The sequence below is a fragment of the Oncorhynchus kisutch genome, linkage group LG7 (assembly GCF_002021735.2).
Source record: "Oncorhynchus kisutch isolate 150728-3 linkage group LG7, Okis_V2, whole genome shotgun sequence".
NCBI classification, from domain to species: domain Eukaryota; kingdom Metazoa; phylum Chordata; class Actinopteri; order Salmoniformes; family Salmonidae; genus Oncorhynchus; species Oncorhynchus kisutch.
Window position 1 is genome coordinate 26,544,357 of NC_034180.2, and position 25,561 is coordinate 26,569,917.

A 25,561-nucleotide genomic window follows, 5' to 3' on the forward strand; every position below is an offset into this window, starting at 1 on the left:
ACTGACTGATAGATTGAACAGTAATCCAGTTGACATAGCATACGTTATGCTGTGTCTGTGTGTTTGTATCTGTGTGTGTGTGTGTTGCGTGTTGGATCACTCTTTATTGCCCTGAGGGCATGCAGCGATGAAAATGAGGCTGCGGAACGGACTGGTGCACTGTTTGATTATTGTCACCATGGTAACTAGTGTCTTTCAATATTTCTATTTGACAGGCAGCCATTTGTTGCTTTTGGAAATGTTACGTTTTTTAACATCATGGGAATGCTAAGTCAGAAAATGTCTGCAGCACACCCCTATGAGAATATGGAAAGAGAGTTCAGGGTAAAGAAGGTGAATGAAGGTGGAAATGTGTAGTCTGTGACATGGCATGCATGGTTCAGCCATTTAACAATCTGAAGTGTTCACTTCCTGAATGTAGGGGAGAGTGGGGTATGTTGAGACATTTTTTTACATTCAGCCTCACCACAGCAAGGGAAATATGCAAAATTCTTGATATGTTAGCAAGCTCAGACTCCATGTCATCAGATAAGACCTTGTGTGACTCTGCTACTCTGTCATAGCCTCTCTTTCACACAGGTGCATGTTTGTTATATGTTTTGACATTGTACCTCTTCAGTGTCATTCAGTCTATTTTTTTCGTCCCTTGCTGCTGCTCAAATGGACTTTTTCCCTTCTCTCAGTTCCTTGGCTGTTCTCTCAGTTCCTTGGCTGTTCTCTCAGTTCCTTGGCTGTTCTCTCACTTCCTTGGCTGTTCTCTCAGTTCCTTGGCTGTTCTCTCACTTCCTTGGCTGTTCTCTCAGTTCCTTGGCTGTTCTCTCACTTCCTTGGCTGTTCTCTCAGTTCCTTGGCTGTTCTCTCACTTCCTTGGCTGTTCTCTCAGTTCCTTGGCTGTTCTCTCAGTTCCTTGGCTGTTCTCTCAGTTCCTTGGCTGTTCTCTCAGTTCCTTGGCTGTTCTCTCAGTTCCTTGGCTGTTCTCTCAGTTCCTTGGCTGTTCTCTCACTTCCTTGGCTGTTCTCTCACTTCCTTGGCTGTTCTCTCACTTCCTTGGCTGTTCTCTCACTTCCTTGGCTGTTCTCTCACTTCCTTGGCTGTTCTCTCACTTCCTTGGCTGTTCTCTCACTTCCCTGGCTGTTCTCTCACTTCCTTGGCTGTTCTCTCACTTCCTTGGCTGTTCTCTCACTTCCTTGGCTGTTCTCTCACTTCCTTGGCTGTTCTCTATATGCATGACACATTGCAAAAAAATCTATGCATATTATGCATAAAACTGAACAAATGTAATCCTTATTTGTTTGGGATATGGTGGCCATTGGTTCAACGTACCCCAAGGCAAACAGTTTGACTATATTAGTCCACACAGCTACTTTCATGCTTGGCTTATGACCTCATATTATAGTTTATAGAGACCCCAACTGATGTATAAAACAATCTTCAAGCAATCTACTTTAGTTTAGATACAAGCGTCATGAAACCTACAACAAAATAAAATAATTAAACTTTTTTTTTTTTTTTTACATCTTACCAAACCGTGTTGGTTTCCTGCCTTTGCTTTATAGTTTTTTTTGTAGGAGTTTACCTGAACCCTTAAGAGACAGTGGACTTAGTATCATCCATCACCATGATAAAAGGAAATTGCCCTCCAGGTAATGAGATATAAAGCTCTGTTAAAAGTTACCAATAAGAGGATATTTTTCTCTACCTGAGAGCAGGACTTTCTTTGAGCATGTCCAAGGGGAACACATTGGCAATAAGAGTGTTTTTGAGCATGTCCAAGGGGAACACATTGGCAATAAGAGTGTTTTTGAGCATGTCCAAGGGGAATGAACACTTTGGCCATGGAAGAAAGTATCGATGTTTCATAGCCCTTGCTGTCTGTAATATGCTGCCTGCCAAACTCTAACTTTTCAGTCACATAATGGTGAGTTCCATCTGAGGGATCCAGGAATCAAAGGCCTGATCCTGCTTTAGTGTTTACCGTTTGAACGGTTGTTTGGCTTGGTTTTATGGAGGTGGATTGTGGATCAACAGAGCTATGGCAGCAATACTATGGGGATATAAACTCAGAAAAAAAAGACTGTCACTGTCAACTGCGTTTATTTTCAGCAAATGTAACGTGTAAATATTTGTATGAACATAACAAGATTCAACTACTGAGACATAAGTTGAACAAGTTCCACAGACATGTGACTAACAGAAATGGAATAATGTATTCCTGAACAAAGGGGGGGTCAAAATCAGAAGTAACAGTCAGTATCTGATGTGGCCACCAGCTGCATTAAGTACTGCAGTGCATCTCATCCTCATGGACTGCACCAGATTTGCCAGTTATTGCTGTGAGATGTTACCCCACTCTTCCACCAAGGCACCTGCAAATTCCAGGACATTTCTGGGGGGAATGGCCCTAGCCCTCATCCTCCAATCCAACAGGTCCTAGATGTGCTCAATGGGATTGAGATCTGGGCTCTTCGCTGGTCTGCCACTGCAAGGACGATCAGCTGTCCATCCTGTCTCCCTGTAGAGCTGTCTTAGGCGTCTCACAGTACGGACATTGCAATTTATTGCCCTGGCCACATCTGCAGTCCTCATGCCTCCTTGCAGCATGCCTAAGGCACATTCACGCAGATGAGCAGGGACCCTGGGCATCTTTCTTTTGGCATTTTTCAGAGTCAGTAGAAAGGCCTCTTTAGTGTCCTAAGTTTTCATAACTGTGACCTTAATTGCCTACCGTCTGTAAGCTGTTAGTGTCTTAACGACCGTTCCACAGGTGCATGTTCATTAATTGTTTATGGTTCATTGAACAAGCATGGGAAACAGTGTTTAAACCCTTTACGGTGAAGGTCTGTGAAGTTATTGGGATGTGTATGAATTATCCTGAAAAATGATATTTTTCTGCTGAGTTGAGAATATTTATATGGCTGTAGCTTGCTGGATCTAGCTATATGCTTTATATATTCAACCATGTCTACGGGGTGAAAATGCAGTCAATAACAGGGATTTCTTTATGATTAAAAACCAACACATTTCTGTCAAACGTTCACCGTCAGTGCTCTGTATCCTTGCAGCAGGCATATATCCAGGCAGGAAGCTGTCCATTAGACAGACACACGCACGCCTCCTCGCTTGCATACCCGCACACTAGAGCCACTAGAACTGATGACATCATTTTCATCAGGCCAGACGGGCGACCCTGACGTGTGTTCCAAATGGAAATATGAAATATGAAAATGCTTTTGGATGCAGTTAGCCCCTTAAGAATTCCCTTCTGTGAAGGCTCATAAAAATGAAATCACCACGAGACAGACACCTTGGATGGCATTTTTAGATTGATATTGCCAGAAAAATAAGGTTTTACTGTTTTAGTCTGGCAGCTAAATGGTCGTTCCATTCAACCAAAAACCGAAAAGCCCAAATGGCTCCAAAATCTGGAAACCCATTCATTCCATGTCGGAAAACTATTCCCACCAAACAATGCAGAAACATACTGGTATTATGATTATCACATTTCTAGTTTTAATGTCACATGCACAAGTACAGTGAAATGCCTTTGTTGCCAGCTCTGAACCCAACAATGCAGTAATAAATAACAATGTAATACTAAAAATATCCCAGTCATGGAGGCAGTTCAAATGCCAAATGATAAGTCTATTGAGAGAGGAAGCTCCCAAAACACTCAGCAACAATCAAAATCCACAACTTGCAAAATTATCGTCTTTGTCTGCAAACCTCATCCTGCTTATGTGTGGAGAGAAGGAGATAAGCTCTGTGGAGAATCAGACTATGGCATCAGCTTGGTTTCTACCCAATCGAACTGCATACACAGTCAGTCAGTCTCCAAGACCCATTCATTCTCATGGTTAAAATAACCATGTGGAGAATAATCATGCGCTTCAAATGTATCATCACTGCAGCAACGGACCAATGACACGGTGAATCACAACTGTGAACAGGAAGGAACTCTCTCTAACCCTAACTTCTGATTGGTTTAGTCATAACTGCAGTGGACCAATAACACGCTGAAGCACAGCTGTGAACAGGATGGTCACAGTGCTTTAAATCAAGATGTATATTGAGAAATTATAGTCCCAGGGGACCTGCTCTAGCCCTGTCCAATCACACACCTATAGTATGGATGTGTTGTTTCCTATTTGGCAGAAAACCCCCAACAAGAACAACATCAGAATCTCCTGTGTCCTTGGTGCCACCCAGCCACCTAACACAGTATAGTGTTTTGCTGTGCTAGCCTATAGAGTTGCTGGCCTGTGGTATTCATGTGCCAGCGGTTAACTGTTTCATTTATAAAGGGAATAATACCCAAGAGTCAGGCACTCAGTGAACATCTGGGAAGGAAGTTGTGCGAATCCGGCATTGCCATCCGTCATGTTCCTCTTAATTAGCCAGGACCGGCCCACAGCTCTCCTCCGGCTCTTCCAGTCAGCTCTGTTCCACTACAGCCTGCAGCCCTGGAGCCCCCAGCACTGATACTGAACATGACCTACTCTGCCTTACAGAACCCACTACTGTAACTAGAGCACAGATCACATACTGTACCATGGATGGAATAAACTATGGGTTCAGATAGTATTTATTTTCTTCCAAGTACTTTGACATGCTCTTGATTGAGTTTACCTGATCCAATGGAATTGTCCCAAAAGTGCACACCCGGCAAAATCTCCATCACCTGCACTCCAGGTTGGCTCATCAAATGCTCAATATATTTGAAGGAAAACACGAATACTACAAATACAGGTATGAATCACAAACAGAACCTTGGAACACTGCTCCTGAAATACATGAATTGTATGTATTGTACACCTTGTACAGAGATGTCCTTGCATGACACCTACACACTGATGCCATCACAATCGACAGTAAACCATTAGGAATCTGTTACACCGTCCTCCTATTTATTCAATTCGACGCCAGACACACACACACACACATACACACCGCCCAGTGCTTTATACACACCATACAGTAGCAGTCAATACGAGGAGGGAGGTGCTCACACACACACGGAACAGCAGCTGAGAATATATGAACAGAAGTGGGCCTGATTAGAAAATTGTTGAGTGAATTCACAGCCCTCACTAGTGCGACAACCATGCATGCAGTATCGCCCCCTCACGTTGTTATTCATTGAACCACAACTAATTGACAAAATTAGTAGCAGAAAATGAAAGACCCCACATGCCATATTGGCAGGCACTGTAATTGTAAACATGTAGAAACCAATTTTCCTGTCCCATTGATTCCTGGGAATTAACTGTTCTCTGATACAGCTGCACTAGATTAAATGCTTCTGGGTTTTTAAATCTTTTTGGAGCAGAAAAGCGTTAAACGGTCCAAAGCCTTGGACTTATAATAGCCGAAGAGGACGGGGAAATGACCCGTTGCTCATGGAGAGAACAGACTCCTCCTGAGAGGGACTAGAGATAGAGGAGATGCGTTGGAGAGCGATCAAATGAGGTAACAGTTTTGAATTGTTAAGAACTTTGTGTTTAGTGTGTGTGTCTGGCGGTCTTGCGTCAAATGTCTTCTTATAGGGCTGAGGTGTACCTACAGTTCCCTACATCTGAAGGTACTATAGTTAATGATCTTGTCGCTCATGCATGGCCTTATTTGACACACACTCTACACCGTGGGCATTATATCAAGCACCGGGCTAAAAGGTGAATTTTGCACTTTGTGTTGCCATGGAGACCAGGCGAGACCAATTCCATCGCCGTCTGAAACTCTGCTGAATCTTTACAACAGCTTTTCTCTCAGACAAATACTGTACATCATCACCATGCTAGCTGTCTGATGGGAGTTTTGGACCACTTTTGTCATCGTTATAAAGTGTTTTCCTCTTTTGTTCCTACTTTTAAATTGTTTTTGGTTCTTAGCTGTCGCTCAGTCAGTGGGCATACTAAATGATCCTGAAAGGAAGTGTTTCGCCAACATTGTGCCTCTGCTCCTGCTTGCTCTTTGAGGTGAAGGTCGAAATATTGTAAAACTACTTAGTGACGACTGCTGATGTAAAAAAAAAAAAAAAATGGATATTTGATTGATTCATTTGTCTCATCATATATTCTCTCTCCTCTCCAGAGACCAAACCAGCGTGCAGCTTCAACGGGTCGGAGTACCATGACGGAGACATGTTCCGAATGGACGCCTGCCGCTTTTGTCGATGTCAGGGAGGGGTGTCGGTGTGCTTCACCGCCCAGTGTGGCATCTTGCACTGTGAACGCTACTACGTCCCTGAGAGGGAGTGCTGCCCTGTCTGTGAAGGTACGACTTCCTCACCAAATGACTTGGCCCCTGACTAATCCCTGCCTGATTCCGTTCCTAAACAGTGACTATTATGGGATTTCTCATTAATGCTGATCTGGTTCTGTATTTTAAAATCTCAGTGTAGGACGCTGATCTAGAATCAGGTCGCCAATGTCTATATCATCCTATTCATCATGATCTGAAAGGCAAAACTGATCCTATATCAGCACTCCTACTCTGACACGACTCTTTGTGAATAGAGGGGGAGTCTGTGTCCTGAACTTTCCCTTTAAAGGGAATCACCAAGCCAAACCTCATCCTTGCATGACTCACTATTGTATGTATTCGGATGGTGATCAAGCCGATGACCAAGGTTACCTAGTTTTCTAACGTGCAGAGACGTGGCAACAGAAAGGACAGTCTGCTGAGACCAAAGCATTTCAAATCATCTCAAATGAGTGCCTTTGGTAAAGGGCGAGTGCAGAGCATCAATAAACATCAGGGGAGAGATGAGCCGAGGCGAACGCCAAACGCCTACACCGCCGTGACAATATGCAGCTGCACGCAATCAAAGTCAGAATGATGAGAGGGCTTAAACAGTCACTCAGTCAGTTGTCCTCCCTTATGCTCATCACTCAGCCCCTCTTTGACTGACTATCTTTGGTTCACACACACACACACACAGAGAGAGTGCACATGCATACTCTCATACACACAGCTGTGAAAAGACACGTGTTTTGTAAGAAAGCTCCATCTCAGACATGTAAGAAAGCTCCATCTCAAGCTGCAGATAGTTTGGCATTAGCTCTGTATTTAAGAATACATGACTGAATATAAAAACATATATTCATGATGGTATCACATGTTTTGCAGTGTGACCTTGGAATCCATCAGACAATGCAGTACATTTTCCGAGCACCACATAAAAGATTTTCAAATTGCTGCTTTTTTCAAGGTTGGTGAGGGAAGATGTGAATGCTTTCAAAAGCCATTCTCAAGTTCGCACAACTTTCATCTCGACTTTAAACTCTAAACGGTAACCTTTTTGGTCTTTTATCTCCATCAATATGTTCTCCATCTCTTTTCCAGACCCCATCTACCCAGTGCTGAACTTTGCCGGTTGCTACGTGAGCGGGGAGATCCTCGCACACGGAGACCACTGGCGTGAAGACGACTGTACGTTCTGCCAGTGTGTGAGCGGCAATGCCCGGTGTGTGGCTGCCGCCTGCGGGCACAGCTGCCTCAACCCTGTGACTGTACCAGGAGAGTGCTGCCCAGTGTGTGAGGGTAAGTGTGTGTGTGTGTGTGTGTGTGTGTGTGTGTGTGTGTGTGTGTGTGTGTGTGTGTGTGTGTGTGTGTGTGTGTGTGTGTGTGTGTGTGTGTGTGTGTGAGGATAAGGAGCGCCACACACACCTCCACCCGACGTGCCCTCTCACCTCACCCTGTCTGTCTCTGTTTGTGTCCGTATCATTGCCACTGTCTGGTTGCATCTCCATCTGTTGTTGTCTATTTCTATCTCTCCTGCTAGCTGTGTCGGTTTCAATCTCTGTTTCTCTGTCTTACTTTCTCTCTGTCTCTATGTCTTTTCTCTTTCTCTCAGCTGAAGTCTCTCCATTTGTCTGCTTCTCTATCTCTCTCTCTCTTTCTCTGCCGTTGTGTACAATTGTGCTTCATGTTTCTTTGTATCCATCTGTGGACCTGTGTATTTGTTTGACTCTATGTTTGATGTACTTGGCAGTGCAGTGTGTCTCTGTGGACAGATAGGGTCTGTGCTGATTCCAATGTTAACGTCTTTGTTTAGTCCCTGGTAAAATCCCAACATCCGAGTCAGTAGTCAGACAGTAGCAGTTGAACCGTACAGTAGTCTATCAGCAGCTCCAAATCAGCCCGGCTAGGGAAATCTGCCTCTGAGGCTGAGCAGAATCACATCCATTCAGTTAGCAGGTGTGTGTCTCGGCTTCACTACCGCCGGTGTCACGCAGCAGCAATCTGCATACAAACAGTGACAACACACACACACACACATCCACAATCCTCAAACCTTCCTGGTGTTCTTTTTCCCTAACATTATGCACTGCGTTATTGCGTTATTTGTTATGCCCTGCTCAGAATACCACATGACTGTCTCCTCTATCCTCCAATGTGTTTTTCATATTGGTTTGGAAAGACCAGCTCGGTCCACACTGGGGACTAGGGCTGCATCTTGTTGCTCGTTTGTCTGGTTAGTGGAAGCAGTGAGCTTAGAGGCTTACGGAATCATAATCTTTTATTAGGCAAGTCTGTAGTATGGATTTTTGCAAAGCTATCTGGGGATGTTGCTGTGTGTGTATCGTGAGGCTCTCTCTGGCTTACTATCACTGATGAGATTACATCTAGGGTACAAGGGACTAGTCCAGTCTAGTATGCTGCCGGTTTCTATATCTCTCTCTCACACACGCACGCACGCACACACACACACACGCGCGCGCGCACACGCACACACACACACAAAAGAGAAGATATTGGATCGATGGTACTGAAGGTGAAGATCACGGTTGATTCTAATCTCTTTTACCTTGGTAGCTCGGTAGCATGGAGCATGGTTGTGGTACAGTATATTGTGGTACAGTATATTGTGGTACAGTATATCCTTATCTCATGGATACCAGGAACTATCTATGGACTTAGCACTGCGTCAAATGGCCTGTTACCAAGCGTGTATAGGCGTTAATCATAACCAGTCAAACCTTGGTAGGTGGAAGTCCCGATGAAACAAAGCTTCACGAGTGAGTAATTGCCAAAATCAGTGATGCAAGATACTGTATGGATACTTAGTTACAGCTTAGCATTGTTAGTTACAAAACAATGAGTTGTAAGACCCCTTTTAGCGTTAGCATGCGCTACTGTAGCCTAGCATGCTTGACCTAGCAGATATTGATATATCTGGGGTAATGAGTAGTGTTTGTATTTAGAGGAGTCAGTGGATGGATGATCCAACAGGGACAGCCAGGGGACTTGGTAAATTATCCTCATATCACTTCAAATTCATATTTCCCCTCATGGGTTCTTCTCCCTCCAATTAAACAGTACACGATCGGACTATCAAATCATTTTAAAACACAATCAATGAATAACAAGTCAACAACATTATACGTTACAAGCTCGACCCAGTGGATTAGTGGTGAGTTTTATTTTCTAATCAGGATGCAAAGATCTCAAATTAGGTAGCTAGTTCCACTGGCCTGGGGTCATTTTCACCCCTGAGTCTTCTCTAATGAGGACCTGGGGTGGGTAGGAACGGGATGGAGGGAGGGAGGGAGGGAACAGGGGAGGTAGGGGGAGGTTAGATGGATGGAGGGAGGGAGGGAGGGAGGGAGGGCGGATGCATGAGCACAGGAAGGATAGGGAGAGTAGAGGGCAGTGGGCCATGCCATGTCTCAATGCCTGCAGGCCCCTTTACCTCTGCCCCATGGTGGGCAGAACCGCTCACGCTCACCCCCACCTCCACCTCCTTCCATTAATCTTTTATGCGCCTATCTGCCTCTGAAGCAATTATGCGTGTTTGAGTGACCGAGCCTCAAACCTAGGGAGAGAGAGGCAGGTAGGGTGTGGAGGTAGGATGCATCCCTCAGTCCTCCCGCACTAACCCAACCGACCACACGCCTGGCCATGCACCCTGAATGGTGATATCTATGGACACAGATCATGTGTATTTAGTTTATAGACCTTATAACTGGAGCATCAGTATTAAGTCAAATAGGAACAATAAGCACAACATTGTTCACTCACTGCTGTTCTACACAGTAGGATATTTGTGTTGCTGATTGTGATTTTGTGTGTTCTGTCCTCCTCGTCTGGGTTTTTTGAGCAATATGTTTCCTGGGTTTTTTCAGATCAAAGCAGAGATAGATATAGATATCATTCCCTTCTTTGATATGCTCGCGCTCTCACACATGTACAGCAATTACATGTACTGATAGGGGGATTGAATCTCTATGGAGCATCATGTTTTAAGTCACCAGGCTTGACTTTGATTGACTTCAATTTAAACAGTGGTTGGAGAGAGAGACTGGAAGAGATTGGAACGGATTGCAACATGTGATTCCTCCCCAACACCTATTCATATTTGTATTCCATTCATGGATGGGATGAGTTTTTGTATGATACTGTGAGATGGGTTTTACAATGTCACTATCGGAGATATTGACCATTGTGTCTTGGTGGGGGATGAGAGATAGTCTGAGAGAGAGATAAGACGGTGAGCAGCACAGTTTAATGCATGCCCTCACATTGTTATCCCTTTAATGATCTTGCTCTGCCTCCTTAACAAAGACTCCTGACATTGGAGATGTGTAGCTGGCTACCCTTCATAGAGAACCCCCGCAGCTCACTGGTTAGGACCTCAGCCTGATTTCCCTGCCATGTAGAATCATCTGATGAACAACCAATGGGATTGTCTCGTCTACAGTACGGGGAACGTCAAATATTACTCTGACACAATTACAATGGTTGTTTAGATTGATTTACACGAAGATAGTCACCGACAGTGTGGCAGTCGCAGTAGTACAATACGTTGCCTGTTGGAGCCCGTCAGCTGTCTACCTGAGGGGAGGTCAGTCAGTGTGAGCTGTGTTGTCATTGCCATGTATTGTGTGTGTACTGGGTCTGGTCCTCTGTGTGTACTGGGTCTGGTCCTCTGTGTGTACTGGGTCTGGTCCTCTGTGTGTACTGGGTCTAGTCCTCTGTGTGTACTGGGTCTGGTCCTCTGTGTGTACTGGGTCTGGTCCTCTGTGTGTACTGGGTCTGGTCCTCTGTGTGTACTGGGTCTAGTCCTCTGTGTGTACTGGGTCTGGTCCTCTGTGTGTACTGGGTCTGGTCCTCTGTGTGTACTGGGTCTGGTCCTCTGTGTGTACTGGGTCTGGTCCTCTGTGTGTCCTGGGTCTGGTCCTCTGTGTGTACTGGGTATGGTCCTCTGTGTGTACTGGGTCTGGTCCTCTGTCTGTACTGGGTCTAGTCCTCTGTGTATACTGGGTCTGGTCCTCTGTGTGTACTGGGTCTAGTCCTCTGTGTGTACTGGGTCTGGTCCTCTGTGTGTACTGGGTCTGGTCCTCTGTCTGTACTGGGTCTGGCCCTCTGTGTGTACTGGGTCTGACCCTCTGTGTGTACTGGGTCTAGTCCTCTGTACTGGGTCTGGACCTCTGTGTGTTCTGGGTCTGGTCCTCTGTTTATATTGGGTCTAGTCCTCTGTGTGTACTGGGTCTGGCCCTCTGTGTGTACTGGGTCTGGTGCTCTGTCTGTACTGGCTCTGGCCCTCTGTGTGTACTGGGTCTGGCCCTCTGTATGTACTGGGTCTGGCCCTCTGTCCGTACTGGCTCTGGCCCTCTGTCTGTACTGGATCTGGCCCTCTGTCTGTACTGGGTCTAGTCCTCTGTGTGTACTGGGTCTGGTCCTCTGTGTGTACTGGGTCTGGTCCTCTGTGTGTACTGGGTCTGGTCCTCTGTGTGTACTGGGTCTAGTCCTCTGTGTGTACTGGGTCTGGTCCTCTGTGTGTACTGGGTCTGGTCCTCTGTGTGTACTGGGTCTGGTCCTCTGTGTGTACTGGGTCTAGTCCTCTGTGTGTACTGGGTCTGGTCCTCTGTGTGTACTGGGTCTGGTCCTCTGTGTGTACTGGGTCTGGTCCTCTGTGTGTACTGGGTCTGGTCCTCTGTGTGTCCTGGGTCTGGTCCTCTGTGTGTACTGGGTATGGTCCTCTGTGTGTACTGGGTCTGGTCCTCTGTGTGTCCTGGGTCTGGTCCTCTGTGTGTACTGGGTCTGGTCCTCTGTGTGTACTGGGTCTGGTCCTCTGTATGTACTGGGTCTAGTCCTCTGTGTATACTGGGTCTGGTCCTCTGTGTGTACTGGGTCTAGTCCTCTGTGTGTACTGGGTCTGGTCCTCTGTGTGTACTGGGTCTGGTCCTCTGTCTGTACTGGGTCTGGCCCTCTGTGTGTACTGGGTCTGACCCTCTGTGTGTACTGGGTCTAGTCCTCTGTACTGGGTCTGGACCTCTGTGTGTTCTGGGTCTGGTCCTCTGTTTATATTGGGTCTAGTCCTCTGTGTGTACTGGGTCTGGCCCTCTGTGTGTACTGGGTCTGGTGCTCTGTCTGTACTGGCTCTGGCCCTCTGTGTGTACTGGGTCTGGCCCTCTGTCTGTACTGGGTCTGGCCCTCTGTCCGTACTGGCTCTGGCCCTCTGTCTGTACTGGATCTGGCCCTCTGTCTGTACTGGGTCTAGTCCTCTGTGTGTACTGGGTCTGGTCCTCTGTGTGTACTGGGTCTGGTCCTCTGTGTGTACTGGGTCTGGTCCTCTGTGTGTACTGGGTCTAGTCCTCTGTGTGTACTGGGTCTGGTCCTCTGTGTGTACTGGGTCTGGTCCTCTGTGTGTACTGGGTCTGGTCCTCTGTGTGTACTGGGTCTAGTCCTCTGTGTGTACTGGGTATGGTCCTCTGTGTGTACTGGGTCTGGTCCTCTGTGTGTCCTGGGTCTGGTCCTCTGTGTGTACTGGGTCTGGTCCTCTGTGTGTACTGGGTCTGGTCCTCTGTATGTACTGGGTCTAGTCCTCTGTGTATACTGGGTCTGGTCCTCTGTGTGTACTGGGTCTAGTCCTCTGTGTGTACTGGGTCTGGTCCTCTGTGTGTACTGGGTCTGGTCCTCTGTCTGTACTGGGTCTGGCCCTCTGTGTGTACTGGGTCTGACCCTCTGTGTGTACTGGGTCTAGTCCTCTGTACTGGGTCTGGACCTCTGTGTGTTCTGGGTCTGGTCCTCTGTTTATATTGGGTCTAGTCCTCTGTGTGTACTGGGTCTGGCCCTCTGTGTGTACTGGGTCTGGTGCTCTGTCTGTACTGGCTCTGGCCCTCTGTGTGTACTGGGTCTGGCCCTCTGTCTGTACTGGGTCTGGCCCTCTGTCCGTACTGGCTCTGGCCCTCTGTCTGTACTGGATCTGGCCCTCTGTCTGTACTGGGTCTAGTCCTCTGTGTGTACTGGGTCTGGTCCTCTGTGTGTACTGGGTCTGGTCCTCTGTGTGTACTGGGTCTGGTCCTCTGTGTGTACTGGGTCTAGTCCTCTGTGTGTACTGGGTCTGGTCCTCTGTGTGTACTGGGTCTGGTCCTCTGTGTGTACTGGGTCTGGTCCTCTGTGTGTACTGGGTCTAGTCCTCTGTGTGTACTGGGTCTGGTCCTCTGTGTGTACTGGGTCTGGTCCTCTGTGTGTACTGGGTCTGGTCCTCTGTGTGTACTGGGTCTGGTCCTCTGTGTGTCCTGGGTCTGACCCTCTGTGTGTACTGGGTCTGGTCCTCTGTACTGGGTCTGGACCTCTGTGTGTTCTGGGTCTGGTCCTCTGTTTATATTGGGTCTAGTCCTCTGTGTGTACTGGGTCTGGTGCTCTGTCTGTACTGGCTCTGGCCCTCTGTGTGTACTGGGTCTGGCCCTCTGTCTGTACTGGGTCTGGCCCTCTGTCCGTACTGGATCTGGCCCTCTGTCTGTACTGGGTCTGGCCCTCTGTCTGTACTGGGTCTGGCCCTCTGTCTGTACTGGGTCTGGCCCTCTGTCTGTACTGGGTCTGGCCCTCTGTCTGTTCTGGGTCTGGCCCTCTGTCTGTACTGGGTATGGCCCTCTGTCTGTACTGGGTATGGCCCTCTGTCTGTACTATGTCTGGCCCTCTGTCTGTACTGGGTCTGGCCCTCTGTCTGTACTGGGTCTGGCCCTCTGTCTGTACTGGGTCTGGCCCTCTGTCTGTTCTGGGTCTGGCCCTCTGTCTGTACTGGATCTGGCCCTCTGTCTGTACTGGGTATGGCCCTCTGTCTGTACTGGCTCTGGCCCTCTGTCTGTACTGGGTCTGGCCCTCTGTCTGTACTGGGTCTGGCCCTCTGTCTGTACTGGGTCTGGTCCTCTGTCTGTACTGGGTCTGGTCCTCTGTCTGTACTGGGTCTGGTCCTCTGTGTGTACTGGGTCTGGTCCTCTGTGTGTACTGGGTCTGGTCCTCTGTGTGTACTGGGTCTAGTCCTCTGTGTGTACTGGGTCTGACCCTCTGTGTGTACTGGGTCTAGTCCTCTGTACTGGGTCTGGACCTCTGTGTGTTCTGGGTCTGGTCCTCTGTTTATATTGGGTCTAGTCCTCTGTGTGTACTGGGTCTGGCCCTCTGTGTGTACTGGGTCTGGTGCTCTGTCTGTACTGGCTCTGGCCCTCTGTGTGTACTGGGTCTGGCCCTCTGTCTGTACTGGGTCTGGCCCTCTGTCCGTACTGGCTCTGGCCCTCTGTCTGTACTGGATCTGGCCCTCTGTCTGTACTGGGTCTAGTCCTCTGTGTGTACTGGGTCTGGTCCTCTGTGTGTACTGGGTCTGGTCCTCTGTGTGTACTGGGTCTGGTCCTCTGTGTGTACTGGGTCTAGTCCTCTGTCTGTACTGGGTCTGGTCCTCTGTCTGTACTGGGTCTGGTCCTCTGTGTGTACTGGGTCTGGTCCTCTGTGTGTACTGGGTCTGGTCCTCTGTGTGTACTGGGTCTAGTCCTCTGTGTGTACTGGGTCTGACCCTCTGTGTGTACTGGGTCTAGTCCTCTGTACTGGGTCTGGACCTCTGTGTGTTCTGGGTCTGGTCCTCTGTTTATATTGGGTCTAGTCCTCTGTGTGTACTGGGTCTGGCCCTCTGTGTGTACTGGGTCTGGTGCTCTGTCTGTACTGGCTCTGGCCCTCTGTGTGTACTGGGTCTGGCCCTCTGTCTGTACTGGGTCTGGCCCTCTGTCCGTACTGGCTCTGGCCCTCTGTCTGTACTGGATCTGGCCCTCTGTCTGTACTGGGTCTAGTCCTCTGTGTGTACTGGGTCTGGTCCTCTGTGTGTACTGGGTCTGGTCCTCTGTGTGTACTGGGTCTGGTCCTCTGTGTGTACTGGGTCTAGTCCTCTGTGTGTACTGGGTCTGGTCCTCTGTGTGTACTGGGTCTGGTCCTCTGTGTGTACTGGGTCTGGTCCTCTGTGTGTACTGGGTCTAGTCCTCTGTGTGTACTGGGTCTGGTCCTCTGTGTGTACTGGGTCTGGTCCTCTGTGTGTACTGGGTCTGGTCCTCTGTGTGTACTGGGTCTGGTCCTCTGTGTGTCCTGGGTCTGGTCCTCTGTGTGTACTGGGTATGGTCCTCTGTGTGTACTGGGTCTGGTCCTCTGTGTGTACTGGGTCTGGTCCTCTGTGTGTACTGGGTCTGGTCCTCTGTGTGTCCTGGGTCTGGTCCTCTGTGTGTACTGGGTATGGTCCTCTGTGTGTACTGGGTCTGGTCCTCTGTGTGTCCTGGGTCTGGTCCTCTGTGTGTACTGGGTCTGGTCCTCTGTGTGTACTGGGTCTGGTCCTCTGTCTGTACTGGGTCTAGTCCTCTGTGTATACTGGGTCTGGTCCTCTGTGTGTACTGGGTCTAGTCCTCTGTGTGTACTGGGTCTGGTCCTCTGTGTGTACTGGGTCTGGTCCTCTGTCTGTACTGGGTCTGGCCCTCTGTGTGTACTGGGTCTGACCCTCTGTGTGTACTGGGTCTGGTCCTCTGTACTGGGTCTGGACCTCTGTGTGTTCTGGGTCTGGTCCTCTGTTTATATTGGGTCTAGTCCTCTGTGTGTACTGGGTCTGGTGCTCTGTCTGTACTGGCTCTGGCCCTCTGTGTGTACTGGGTCTGGCCCTCTGTCTGTACTGGGTCTGGCCCTCTGTCCGTACTGGATCTGGCCCTCTGTCTGTACTGGGTCTGGCCCTCTGTCTGTACTTGGTCTGGCCCTCTGTCTGTACTGGGTCTGGCCCTCTGTCTGTACTGGGTCTGGCCCTCTGTCTGTTCTGGGTCTGGCCCTCTGTCTGTACTGGGTATGGCCCTCTGTCTGTACTGGGTATGGCCCTCTGTCTGTACTATGTCTGGCCCTCTGTCTGTACTGGGTCTGGCCCTCTGTCTGTACTGGGTCTGGCCCTCTGTCTGTACTGGGTCTGGCCCTCTGTCTGTTCTGGGTCTGGCCCTCTGTCTGTACTGGATCTGGCCCTCTGTCTGTACTGGGTATGGCCCTCTGTCTGTACTGGCTCTGGCCCTCTGTCTGTACTGGGTCTGGCCCTCTGTCTGTACTGGGTCTGGCCCTCTGTCTGTACTGGGTCTGGTCCTCTGTCTGTACTGGGTCTGGTCCTCTGTCTGTACTGGGTCTGGTCCTCTGTGTGTACTGGGTCTGGTCCTCTGTGTGTACTGGGTCTGGTCCTCTGTGTGTACTGGGTCTAGTCCTCTGTGTGTACTGGGTCTGACCCTCTGTGTGTACTGGGTCTAGTCCTCTGTACTGGGTCTGGACCTCTGTGTGTTCTGGGTCTGGTCCTTTGTTTATATTGGGTCTAGTCCTCTGTGTGTACTGGGTCTGGCCCTCTGTGTGTACTGGGTCTGGTGCTCTGTCTGTACTGGCTCTGGCCCTCTGTGTGTACTGGGTCTGGCCCTCTGTCTGTACTGGATCTGGCCCTCTGTCTGTACTGGGTCTAGTCCTCTGTGTGTACTGGGTCTGGTCCTCTGTGTGTACTGGGTCTGGTCCTCTGTGTGTACTGGGTCTGGTCCTCTGTGTGTACTGGGTCTAGTCCTCTGTGTGTACTGGGTCTGGTCCTCTGTGTGTACTGGGTCTGGTCCTCTGTGTGTACTGGGTCTGGTCCTCTGTGTGTACTGGGTCTAGTCCTCTGTGTGTACTGGGTCTGGTCCTCTGTGTGTACTGGGTCTGGTCCTCTGTGTGTACTGGGTCTGGTCCTCTGTGTGTACTGGGTCTGGTCCTCTGTGTGTCCTGGGTCTGGTCCTCTGTGTGTACTGGGTATGGTCCTCTGTGTGTACTGGGTCTGGTCCTCTGTGTGTCCTGGGTCTGGTCCTCTGTGTGTACTGGGTCTGGTCCTCTGTGTGTACTGGGTCTGGTCCTCTGTCTGTACTGGGTCTAGTCCTCTGTGTATACTGGGTCTGGTCCTCTGTGTGTACTGGGTCTAGTCCTCTGTGTGTACTGGGTCTGGTCCTCTGTGTGTACTGGGTCTGGTCCTCTGTCTGTACTGGGTCTGGCCCTCTGTGTGTACTGGGTCTGACCCTCTGTGTGTACTGGGTCTGGTACTCTGTACTGGGTCTGGCCCTCTGTCCGTACTGGCTCTGGCCCTCTGTCTGTACTGGATCTGGCCCTCTGTCTGTACTGGGTCTAGTCCTCTGTGTGTACTGGGTCTGGTCCTCTGTGTGTACTGGGTCTGGTCCTCTGTGTGTACTGGGTCTGGTCCTCTGTGTGTACTGGGTCTAGTCCTCTGTGTGTACTGGGTCTGGTCCTCTGTGTGTACTGGGTCTGGTCCTCTGTGTGTACTGGGTCTGGTCCTCTGTGTGTACTGGGTCTAGTCCTCTGTGTGTACTGGGTCTGGTCCTCTGTGTGTACTGGGTCTGGTCCTCTGTGTGTACTGGGTCTGGTCCTCTGTGTGTACTGGGTCTGGTCCTCTGTGTGTCCTGGGTCTGGTCCTCTGTGTGTACTGGGTATGGTCCTCTGTGTGTACTGGGTCTGGTCCTCTGTGTGTCCTGGGTCTGGTCCTCTGTGTGTACTGGGTCTGGTCCTCTGTGTGTACTGGGTCTGGTCCTCTGTCTGTACTGGGTCTAGTCCTCTGTGTATACTGGGTCTGGTCCTCTGTGTGTACTGGGTCTAGTCCTCTGTGTGTACTGGGTCTGGTCCTCTGTGTGTACTGGGTCTGGTCCTCTGTCTGTACTGGGTCTGGCCCTCTGTGTGTACTGGGTCTGACCCTCTGTGTGTACTGGGTCTGGTCCTCTGTACTGGGTCTGGACCTCTGTGTGTTCTGGGTCTGGTCCTCTGTTTATATTGGGTCTAGTCCTCTGTGTGTACTGGGTCTGGTGCTCTGTCTGTACTGGCTCTGGCCCTCTGTGTGTACTGGGTCTGGCCCTCTGTCTGTACTGGGTCTGGCCCTCTGTCCGTACTGGATCTGGCCCTCTGTCTGTACTGGGTCTGGCCCTCTGTCTGTACTTGGTCTGGCCCTCTGTCTGTACTGGGTCTGGCCCTCTGTCTGTACTGGGTCTGGCCCTCTGTCTGTTCTGGGTCTGGCCCTCTGTCTGTACTGGGTATGGCCCTCTGTCTGTACTGGGTATGGCCCTCTGTCTGTACTATGTCTGGCCCTCTGTCTGTACTGGGTCTGGCCCTCTGTCTGTACTGGGTCTGGCCCTCTGTCTGTACTGGGTCTGGCCCTCTGTCTGTTCTGGGTCTGGCCCTCTGTCTGTACTGGATCTGGCCCTCTGTCTGTACTGGGTATGGCCCTCTGTCTGTACTGGCTCTGGCCCTCTGTCTGTACTGGGTCTGGCCCTCTGTCTGTACTGGGTCTGGCCCTCTGTCTGTACTGGGTCTGGTCCTCTGTCTGTACTGGGTCTGGTCCTCTGTCTGTACTGGGTCTGGTCCTCTGTGTGTACTGGGTCTGGTCCTCTGTGTGTACTGGGTCTGGTCCTCTGTGTGTACTGGGTCTAGTCCTCTGTGTGTACTGGGTCTGACCCTCTGTGTGTACTGGGTCTAGTCCTCTGTACTGGGTCTGGACCTCTGTGTGTTCTGGGTCTGGTCCTTTGTTTATATTGGGTCTAGTCCTCTGTGTGTACTGGGTCTGGCCCTCTGTGTGTACTGGGTCTGGTGCTCTGTCTGTACTGGCTCTGGCCCTCTGTGTGTACTGGGTCTGGCCCTCTGTCTGTACTGGATCTGGCCCTCTGTCTGTACTGGGTCTAGTCCTCTGTGTGTACTGGGTCTGGTCCTCTGTGTGTACTGGGTCTGGTCCTCTGTGTGTACTGGGTCTGGTCCTCTGTGTGTACTGGGTCTAGTCCTCTGTGTGTACTGGGTCTGGTCCTCTGTGTGTACTGGGTCTGGTCCTCTGTGTGTACTGGGTCTGGTCCTCTGTGTGTACTGGGTCTAGTCCTCTGTGTGTACTGGGTCTGGTCCTCTGTGTGTACTGGGTCTGGTCCTCTGTGTGTACTGGGTCTGGTCCTCTGTGTGTACTGGGTCTGGTCCTCTGTGTGTCCTGGGTCTGGTCCTCTGTGTGTACTGGGTATGGTCCTCTGTGTGTACTGGGTCTGGTCCTCTGTGTGTCCTGGGTCTGGTCCTCTGTGTGTACTGGGTCTGGTCCTCTGTGTGTACTGGGTCTGGTCCTCTGTCTGTACTGGGTCTAGTCCTCTGTGTATACTGGGTCTGGTCCTCTGTGTGTACTGGGTCTAGTCCTCTGTGTGTACTGGGTCTGGTCCTCTGTGTGTACTGGGTCTGGTCCTCTGTCTGTACTGGGTCTGGCCCTCTGTGTGTACTGGGTCTGACCCTCTGTGTGTACTGGGTCTGGTACTCTGTACTGGGTCTGGACCTCTGTGTGTTCTGGGTCTGGTCCTCTGTTTATATTGGGTCTAGTCCTCTGTGTGTACTGGGTCTGGTGCTCTGTCTGTACTGGCTCTGGCCCTCTGTGTGTACTGGGTCTGGCCCTCTGTCTGTACTGGGTCTGGCCCTCTGTCCGTACTGGATCTGGCCCTCTGTCTGTACTGGGTCTGGCCCTCTGTCTGTACTGGGTCTGGCCCTCTGTCTGTACTGGGTCTGGCCCTCTGTCTGTACTGGGTCTGGCCCTCTATCTGTTCTGGGTCTGGCCCTCTGTCTGTACTGGGTATGGCCCTCTGTCTGTACTATGTCTGGCCCTCTGTCTGTACTGGGTATGGCCCTCTGTCTGTACTGGCTCTGGCCCTCTGTCTGTACTGGGTCTGGCCCTCTGTCTGTACTGGGTCTGGCCCTCTGTCTGTACTGGGTCTGGTCCTCTGTCTGTACTGGGTCTGGTCCTCTGTCTGTACTGGGTCTGGTCCTCTGTGTGTACTGGGTCTGGTCCTCTGTGTGTACTGGGTCTGGTCCTCTGTGTGTAATGGATCTGGTCTTCTGTGTGTACTGGGCCTGGTCCTCTGTGTGTACTGGGTCTGGTCCTCTGTGTGTACTGGGTCTGGTCCTCTGTGTGTACTGGGTCTGGTCCTCTGTGTGTACTGGGTCTGGTCCTCTGTGTGTACTGGGTCTGGTCCTCTGTGTGTAATGGATCTGGTCTTCTGTGTGTACTGGGCCTGGTCCTCTGTGTGTACTGGGTCTGGTCCTCTGTGTGTACTGGGTCTGGTCCTCTGTGTGTACTGGGTCTGGTCCTCTGTGTGTACTGGGTCTGGTCCTCTGTGTGTAATGGGTCTGGTCCTCTGTGTGTACTGGGTCTGGTCCTCTGTGTGTACTGGGTCTGGTCCTCTGTGTGTACTGGGTCTGGTCCTCTGTGTGTACTGGGTCTGGTCCTCTGTGTGTACTGGGTCTGGTCCTCTGTGTGTACTGGGTCTGGTCCTCTGTGTGTAATGGGTATGGTCCTCTGTGTGTACTGGGTCTGGTCCTCTGTGTGTACTGGGTCTGGTCCTCTGTGTGTACTGGGTCTGGTCCTCTGTGTGTACTGGGTCTGGTCCTCTGTGTGTACTGGGTCTGGTCCTCTGTGTGTACTGGTTCTGGTCCTCTGTGTGTACTGGGTCTGGTCCTCTGTGTGTACTGGGTCTGGTCCTCTGTGTGTAATGGGTCTGGTCCTCTGTGTGTACTGGGTCTAGTCCTCTGTGTGTACTGGGTCTGGTCCTCTGTGTGTACTGGGTCTTGTCCTCTGTGTGTACTGGGTCTGGTCCTCTGTGTGTACTGGGTCTGGTCCTCTGTGTGTACTGGGTCTGGTCCTCTGTGTGTACTGGGTCTGGTCCTCTGTGTGTACTGGGTCTGGTCTTCTGTATGTACTTGGCCTCTGGGAACACCAGGTAAACAGAAGCCAGGTCCTGCCACTGTCACCCCTGCCCTTGTCCCTCCCAGGCAGTCCACACACGCACACAAACACACACACACCCTGCCCTTGTCCCAGCGGCCCCAGGGCACACGGCCCTCTGCTCCCGGCAGCTTCATTTAGCTCCCCCACAGCCAGGCCAGTGCTTTATGCATTTTTATTTCCTAATTATTATTTGTTAGGAGAGCTGGTTTCCTCAAGGTGACACCCCCTCTCTGTCAGGGTGGTTATTGTGCCAGACACACAGTGTGTAATTAAGCAAATCAAGGCTGTCACATTGGAATGAAGCCCTCTGGAGTCCTCTGCCATGCTTAACGTTTAATGCTACATAACTCACCTACACCGGGGATAGAGAGGGGGGGAGGGCGGCGGGGAGGGGGGGGGTTGCTTTGTGGTCATATGTGTACTGTTTTTTGTGTGGTCTATTTGTCAATGCATTCGTTTCATGCCTTGAATTGCCATGCCCCTGCTACTGTACCTACCAGGCTGCTTTCCGCCTGCCCACCAGTTGTTTGTTAACAGGGACACCTTGTTTTAGCCCTAAGTCGTAGCAAGTTAATGAAATCAGAGCGAGAGAGCTCATTCTTAATTCATAATAACTATAAGTCCTGAAATAAAAGCATGGAGGCGTTCATCAGAGACAAATAACCTTGAGGGGAAAGCAGATGGGAAAAGAGCATTGTGTCATTTTGTTACTTTTATCTGATGGGACTTAATTAAATTTGCACCTCCAGAATAATTGGCACTGCACTGTTTTCAGACAGACCTCCTCTCCCTCCCTACCTGGCCATTTTGTGTTAACCAGGAATTAATTCATCACAAAGTGACCCCAACCTTTCAGCAACACATTTGTTTGCCTTTGTTTCATTAAATGTCCTCATAGGCTTCTATTCATTTTGTTTTGATTTGGTTTCCAGTAGATTTAGCATTGTCTATACATTATTAGCATTGTCTATACATTATTAGCATTGTCTATACATTATTAGCATTGTCTATACATTATTAGCATTGTCTATACATTATTAGCATTGTCTATACATTATTAGCATTGTCTATACATTATTAGCATTGTCTATACATTATTAGCATTGTCAGAATGTTTTCTTTCTACTGCTATGTTTATCTTGTGCATCATTACATTCATAGTCTGTTGTGACAGACTAGACTGGCCAGCGTACACGTGATTTGCATTCACGATAGTGTAGTCTACTTCAGAGAGAAGCCGCAGTTACTCACTGGTGTCTCCTCTGACCTTGACTGTCCTGTCCTCCCCCTAAATCCTCCTGGCCAACTCCTTTTCCTTCTGTCCTCCTCCCCACCGCCACATGTCATCCTTCCCACCTCTTCCTCCTCTTCCTCCTCCTGTCCTTCTCTTGTCCTACTCCCCATCTTCCTTCTCCTGTCCTACTTCCCACCTCCTCATATCTTCCTCCCTCTCCTGTCCTCCTCTACCTCCCCACTCCTTCTTTGACTTCCTGGTCTGGTCCCCGCTTCATCCCTGGTACAACCCTCCTCATATTTATCATCAGAGAACAGCACTAGTCCTGGCCCCTCCCCATCAGAGAGGAGCCACATACAGCAGATAGCAGCCAGCCAGGGTGACAGGCATCAGGAAGGAATTTTTCAAAGCTGTCATAACTAAACCGTGTGCTGGTGTCCATGACTGTGAAATATGGCCAGCTAACGCCCTCCGATATGATTAAGTGCTGTATAATCTTTTAATGGATTCAAACAAACTGAACTGGAATGCAGACACCTCAATGTGAAGCGATATGCATTAGATGGAGGAGTGGAGGAGTCGGGTCACAGAGGGCAGTTGGTCGTGCCTTTGTATAGAATATTATTGTAGCTGTCAGGTTTTTTCAACTATTGTTCTCTGATATTTACCCACTTTAATGGAAGGTAGGTGTGGGTTTGTGGAGAAATTGCTTTTGACTCTGATGGCTCCTATTAGTCATAATGCCAGAACAAAGCTGTGTGTTTGTGTGTGTGTGTGTGTGTGTGTGTGTGCGCTTGTGCGTCGTAAGTGTGTGTTGAGTGATGTTACTCAGTTGACTTGCCTCCAAAGTGGTGTGTGTGATTTTTGTTGGTTCCTTCAGAGCCCACCTACATCACGATGGCGCCCCCTACCTGTCAGTCATTAGAGAACTGCTCCCTGTCAGAGAAGGACTGCTTATACGGATTCCGACAGAACCTGAACAGCTGTCGCACCTGCCACTGCAAGACACGTGAGTACTGGGCCATATTCATTAGGGTACACAGAGGAATACTTTTAAAAACGTTTTCCAATGTAAAACGAAAATGTGCGTTTCTTATGACACAAATCCAGGGTGTGTCCTTGTTTCAGTCCATTTCCTTCCTTTTGGTTCACGACGTGGTTTGGTCTGACGTCTCGGTCAGTGAAGCCTGTTTTGCAATATGTCTATTATTTCCTCTCACCGGATTGGTTTACACAGAGGACAGAACTCGCCCTGGGCCAATGACATTGAGACATTGTTCTCTGGTGCTCTCTCTCTCCTCCCTGACTGTCTGACTGTTTCTATGACTATACCTGTCTGGGACATTATCAGACATGGATTAAAGGAACACTGAGGGCAGACTCAGACATCTTGAAAGGGCTTTTAAAAACAAAGATGTACAATGTTTTGTATCCCTGCTGTCAGAAAAGAGCATTATCATAAGTCATGACTTCTGAGTTTCAGTAACAATTCCTCATTTTGAGTATCTCTCAATGAAGACATATAGACTTTTAGAACTATTAAATGACTGTTAGGTGTTTGGCTATAAACTGATGTCTGATGTGTTTCCGTCTGTGTTGTCCCTACAGGAGAAGAGCTGTGCAGTGCCCTGACCTCTGACTGTACCCTGAAGTGTCCATTCGGCCTGCAGATAGATGCCCACGGCTGTGACGTATGTCAGTGTCGCCCCAGACCCAAGAAGTGTAAGGCTGTGGTTTGTGACAAGGCCTGCCCCTTCGGATTCATGTAAGACAGCACTTCTCTCGCTCCCTCCTTCTCTCCCTTCCTTCCCTCCCTCCCTCCATCCCATCCATCCCTACCCCTTCATCCCCCTCCTTCCCTCCCTCTCTCTACCTCCGTCCTTCTTCCTCTCCCGCTGTCTTTACCGACACTCTTCCCACTCAGACACACTTAATAACAAACATGCTGATTCCCGGCTCTCACACAATTATCATATAGTTTTCATTCCAGCACCCCCCACGCTTTGAAATATGAAGCGGTTCAAAATTGGCGTCGTTTCAGAGTAAATTATGCCTACTTTTGCCAGTCACTTTCAGCCGTTATAAAGCAGTAGATCTTCACAGAGCTAGACAGACTGACAGATGGTCAATTGTAATTGAAACCGCGGCTCTTTCACACGTATGTCACAAATGACCCTGGTTACATGCTTTGCCTGTTATGCTTAAGTGAGTTGTACTCCTAAACGGACAAAATGATAACTTTTTCCTTCTCCACACGCGGCATCGTTGACAGCTTCACCCAGGTTACTGATTGGGTTTTGTGTGTTGCTGTTGCACACCGTAAAGGATAGCCTCTGATAGTGAAACTGAAGGGCTAATCTTCGAACAGGATGTTCTTTTAGCTTCTCCGAATGCACCTGGCCCCTAGTACCGTGCATGTAGGCTCACCGGACCGAATACACAGATTTCCATTTACTCAGAAGTACATCAGTAGTAAATCATTTATTACAGCTTTCACTAAGGAATCTTGTCTGCGGGTTAAGAAGGTATGCACACACACACACACACACACACACACACACACACATACACACACACACACACACACACACACACACACACACACACACACACACACACACACACACACACACACACACACACACACACACACACACACACACACACACACATGCTCATACCTCCTATGCTTGCTGTGCATAAAGACTCACATGTAGACATGTAGAGCTATAAAACAAAAGCTTTCATATACAGCTGTGTAAAAACTGTAAAAATGGACAATTACAGCACATGCCCAACAGCCATACCACCTTCTGATTTAAATTAGTTTGAAAATAACTCAAATATTACAATATGACTCAATCTCAGTCTCCATTTGATGAGCTTGTTAATAGATAGATTGTTAATACAATCTGCAATAGTTACTGATGTTAAATGATCATTTTAATGAATTATATATTGACTATTGAAGAATGTAACTTATAATTGCCTCACAACTGTCTTACTCCATCTCAGCAGCCAAAACATAAAGTTGTTTCCCGGAATAGATTTATAGCAGGGCTATAAATGACAGTTTGTGGCTTTAAAAGGACAATCTGCAGTTACTACGATCTATTTTTGGACAGAAGATAATGATACATACCCATTTGATTCTTGAAGAATATAACTTCATGAGCTTAGATAAGACTGTCATACCCCATCAAAACCCCCAAACATAATATTTCTTTATTCCAATGTTTGGAAACAAAGTAAATTGTATGACCGGATTACTTCTTTGTTTCAACTGCAAA

General features: G+C 49.1%; 1 protein-coding gene across 2 annotated transcripts in view; it reads left to right on the forward strand.

Moving 5' to 3' along the window:
• The window catches only part of crim1 (cysteine rich transmembrane BMP regulator 1 (chordin-like)), a 128,965-nt gene that overhangs the window by 81,996 nt on the left and 21,408 nt on the right, over positions 1-25,561 (forward strand). For both annotated transcript variants that reach the window (XM_031828764.1, XM_031828763.1), the window contains exons 6-9: positions 6,088-6,270; positions 7,342-7,539; positions 23,152-23,280; positions 23,880-24,036. In XM_031828764.1, coding sequence (XP_031684624.1) covers positions 6,088-6,270; positions 7,342-7,539; positions 23,152-23,280; positions 23,880-24,036 — 667 coding nt within the window. The remainder of the gene's footprint in view (positions 1-6,087; positions 6,271-7,341; positions 7,540-23,151; positions 23,281-23,879; positions 24,037-25,561) is intronic.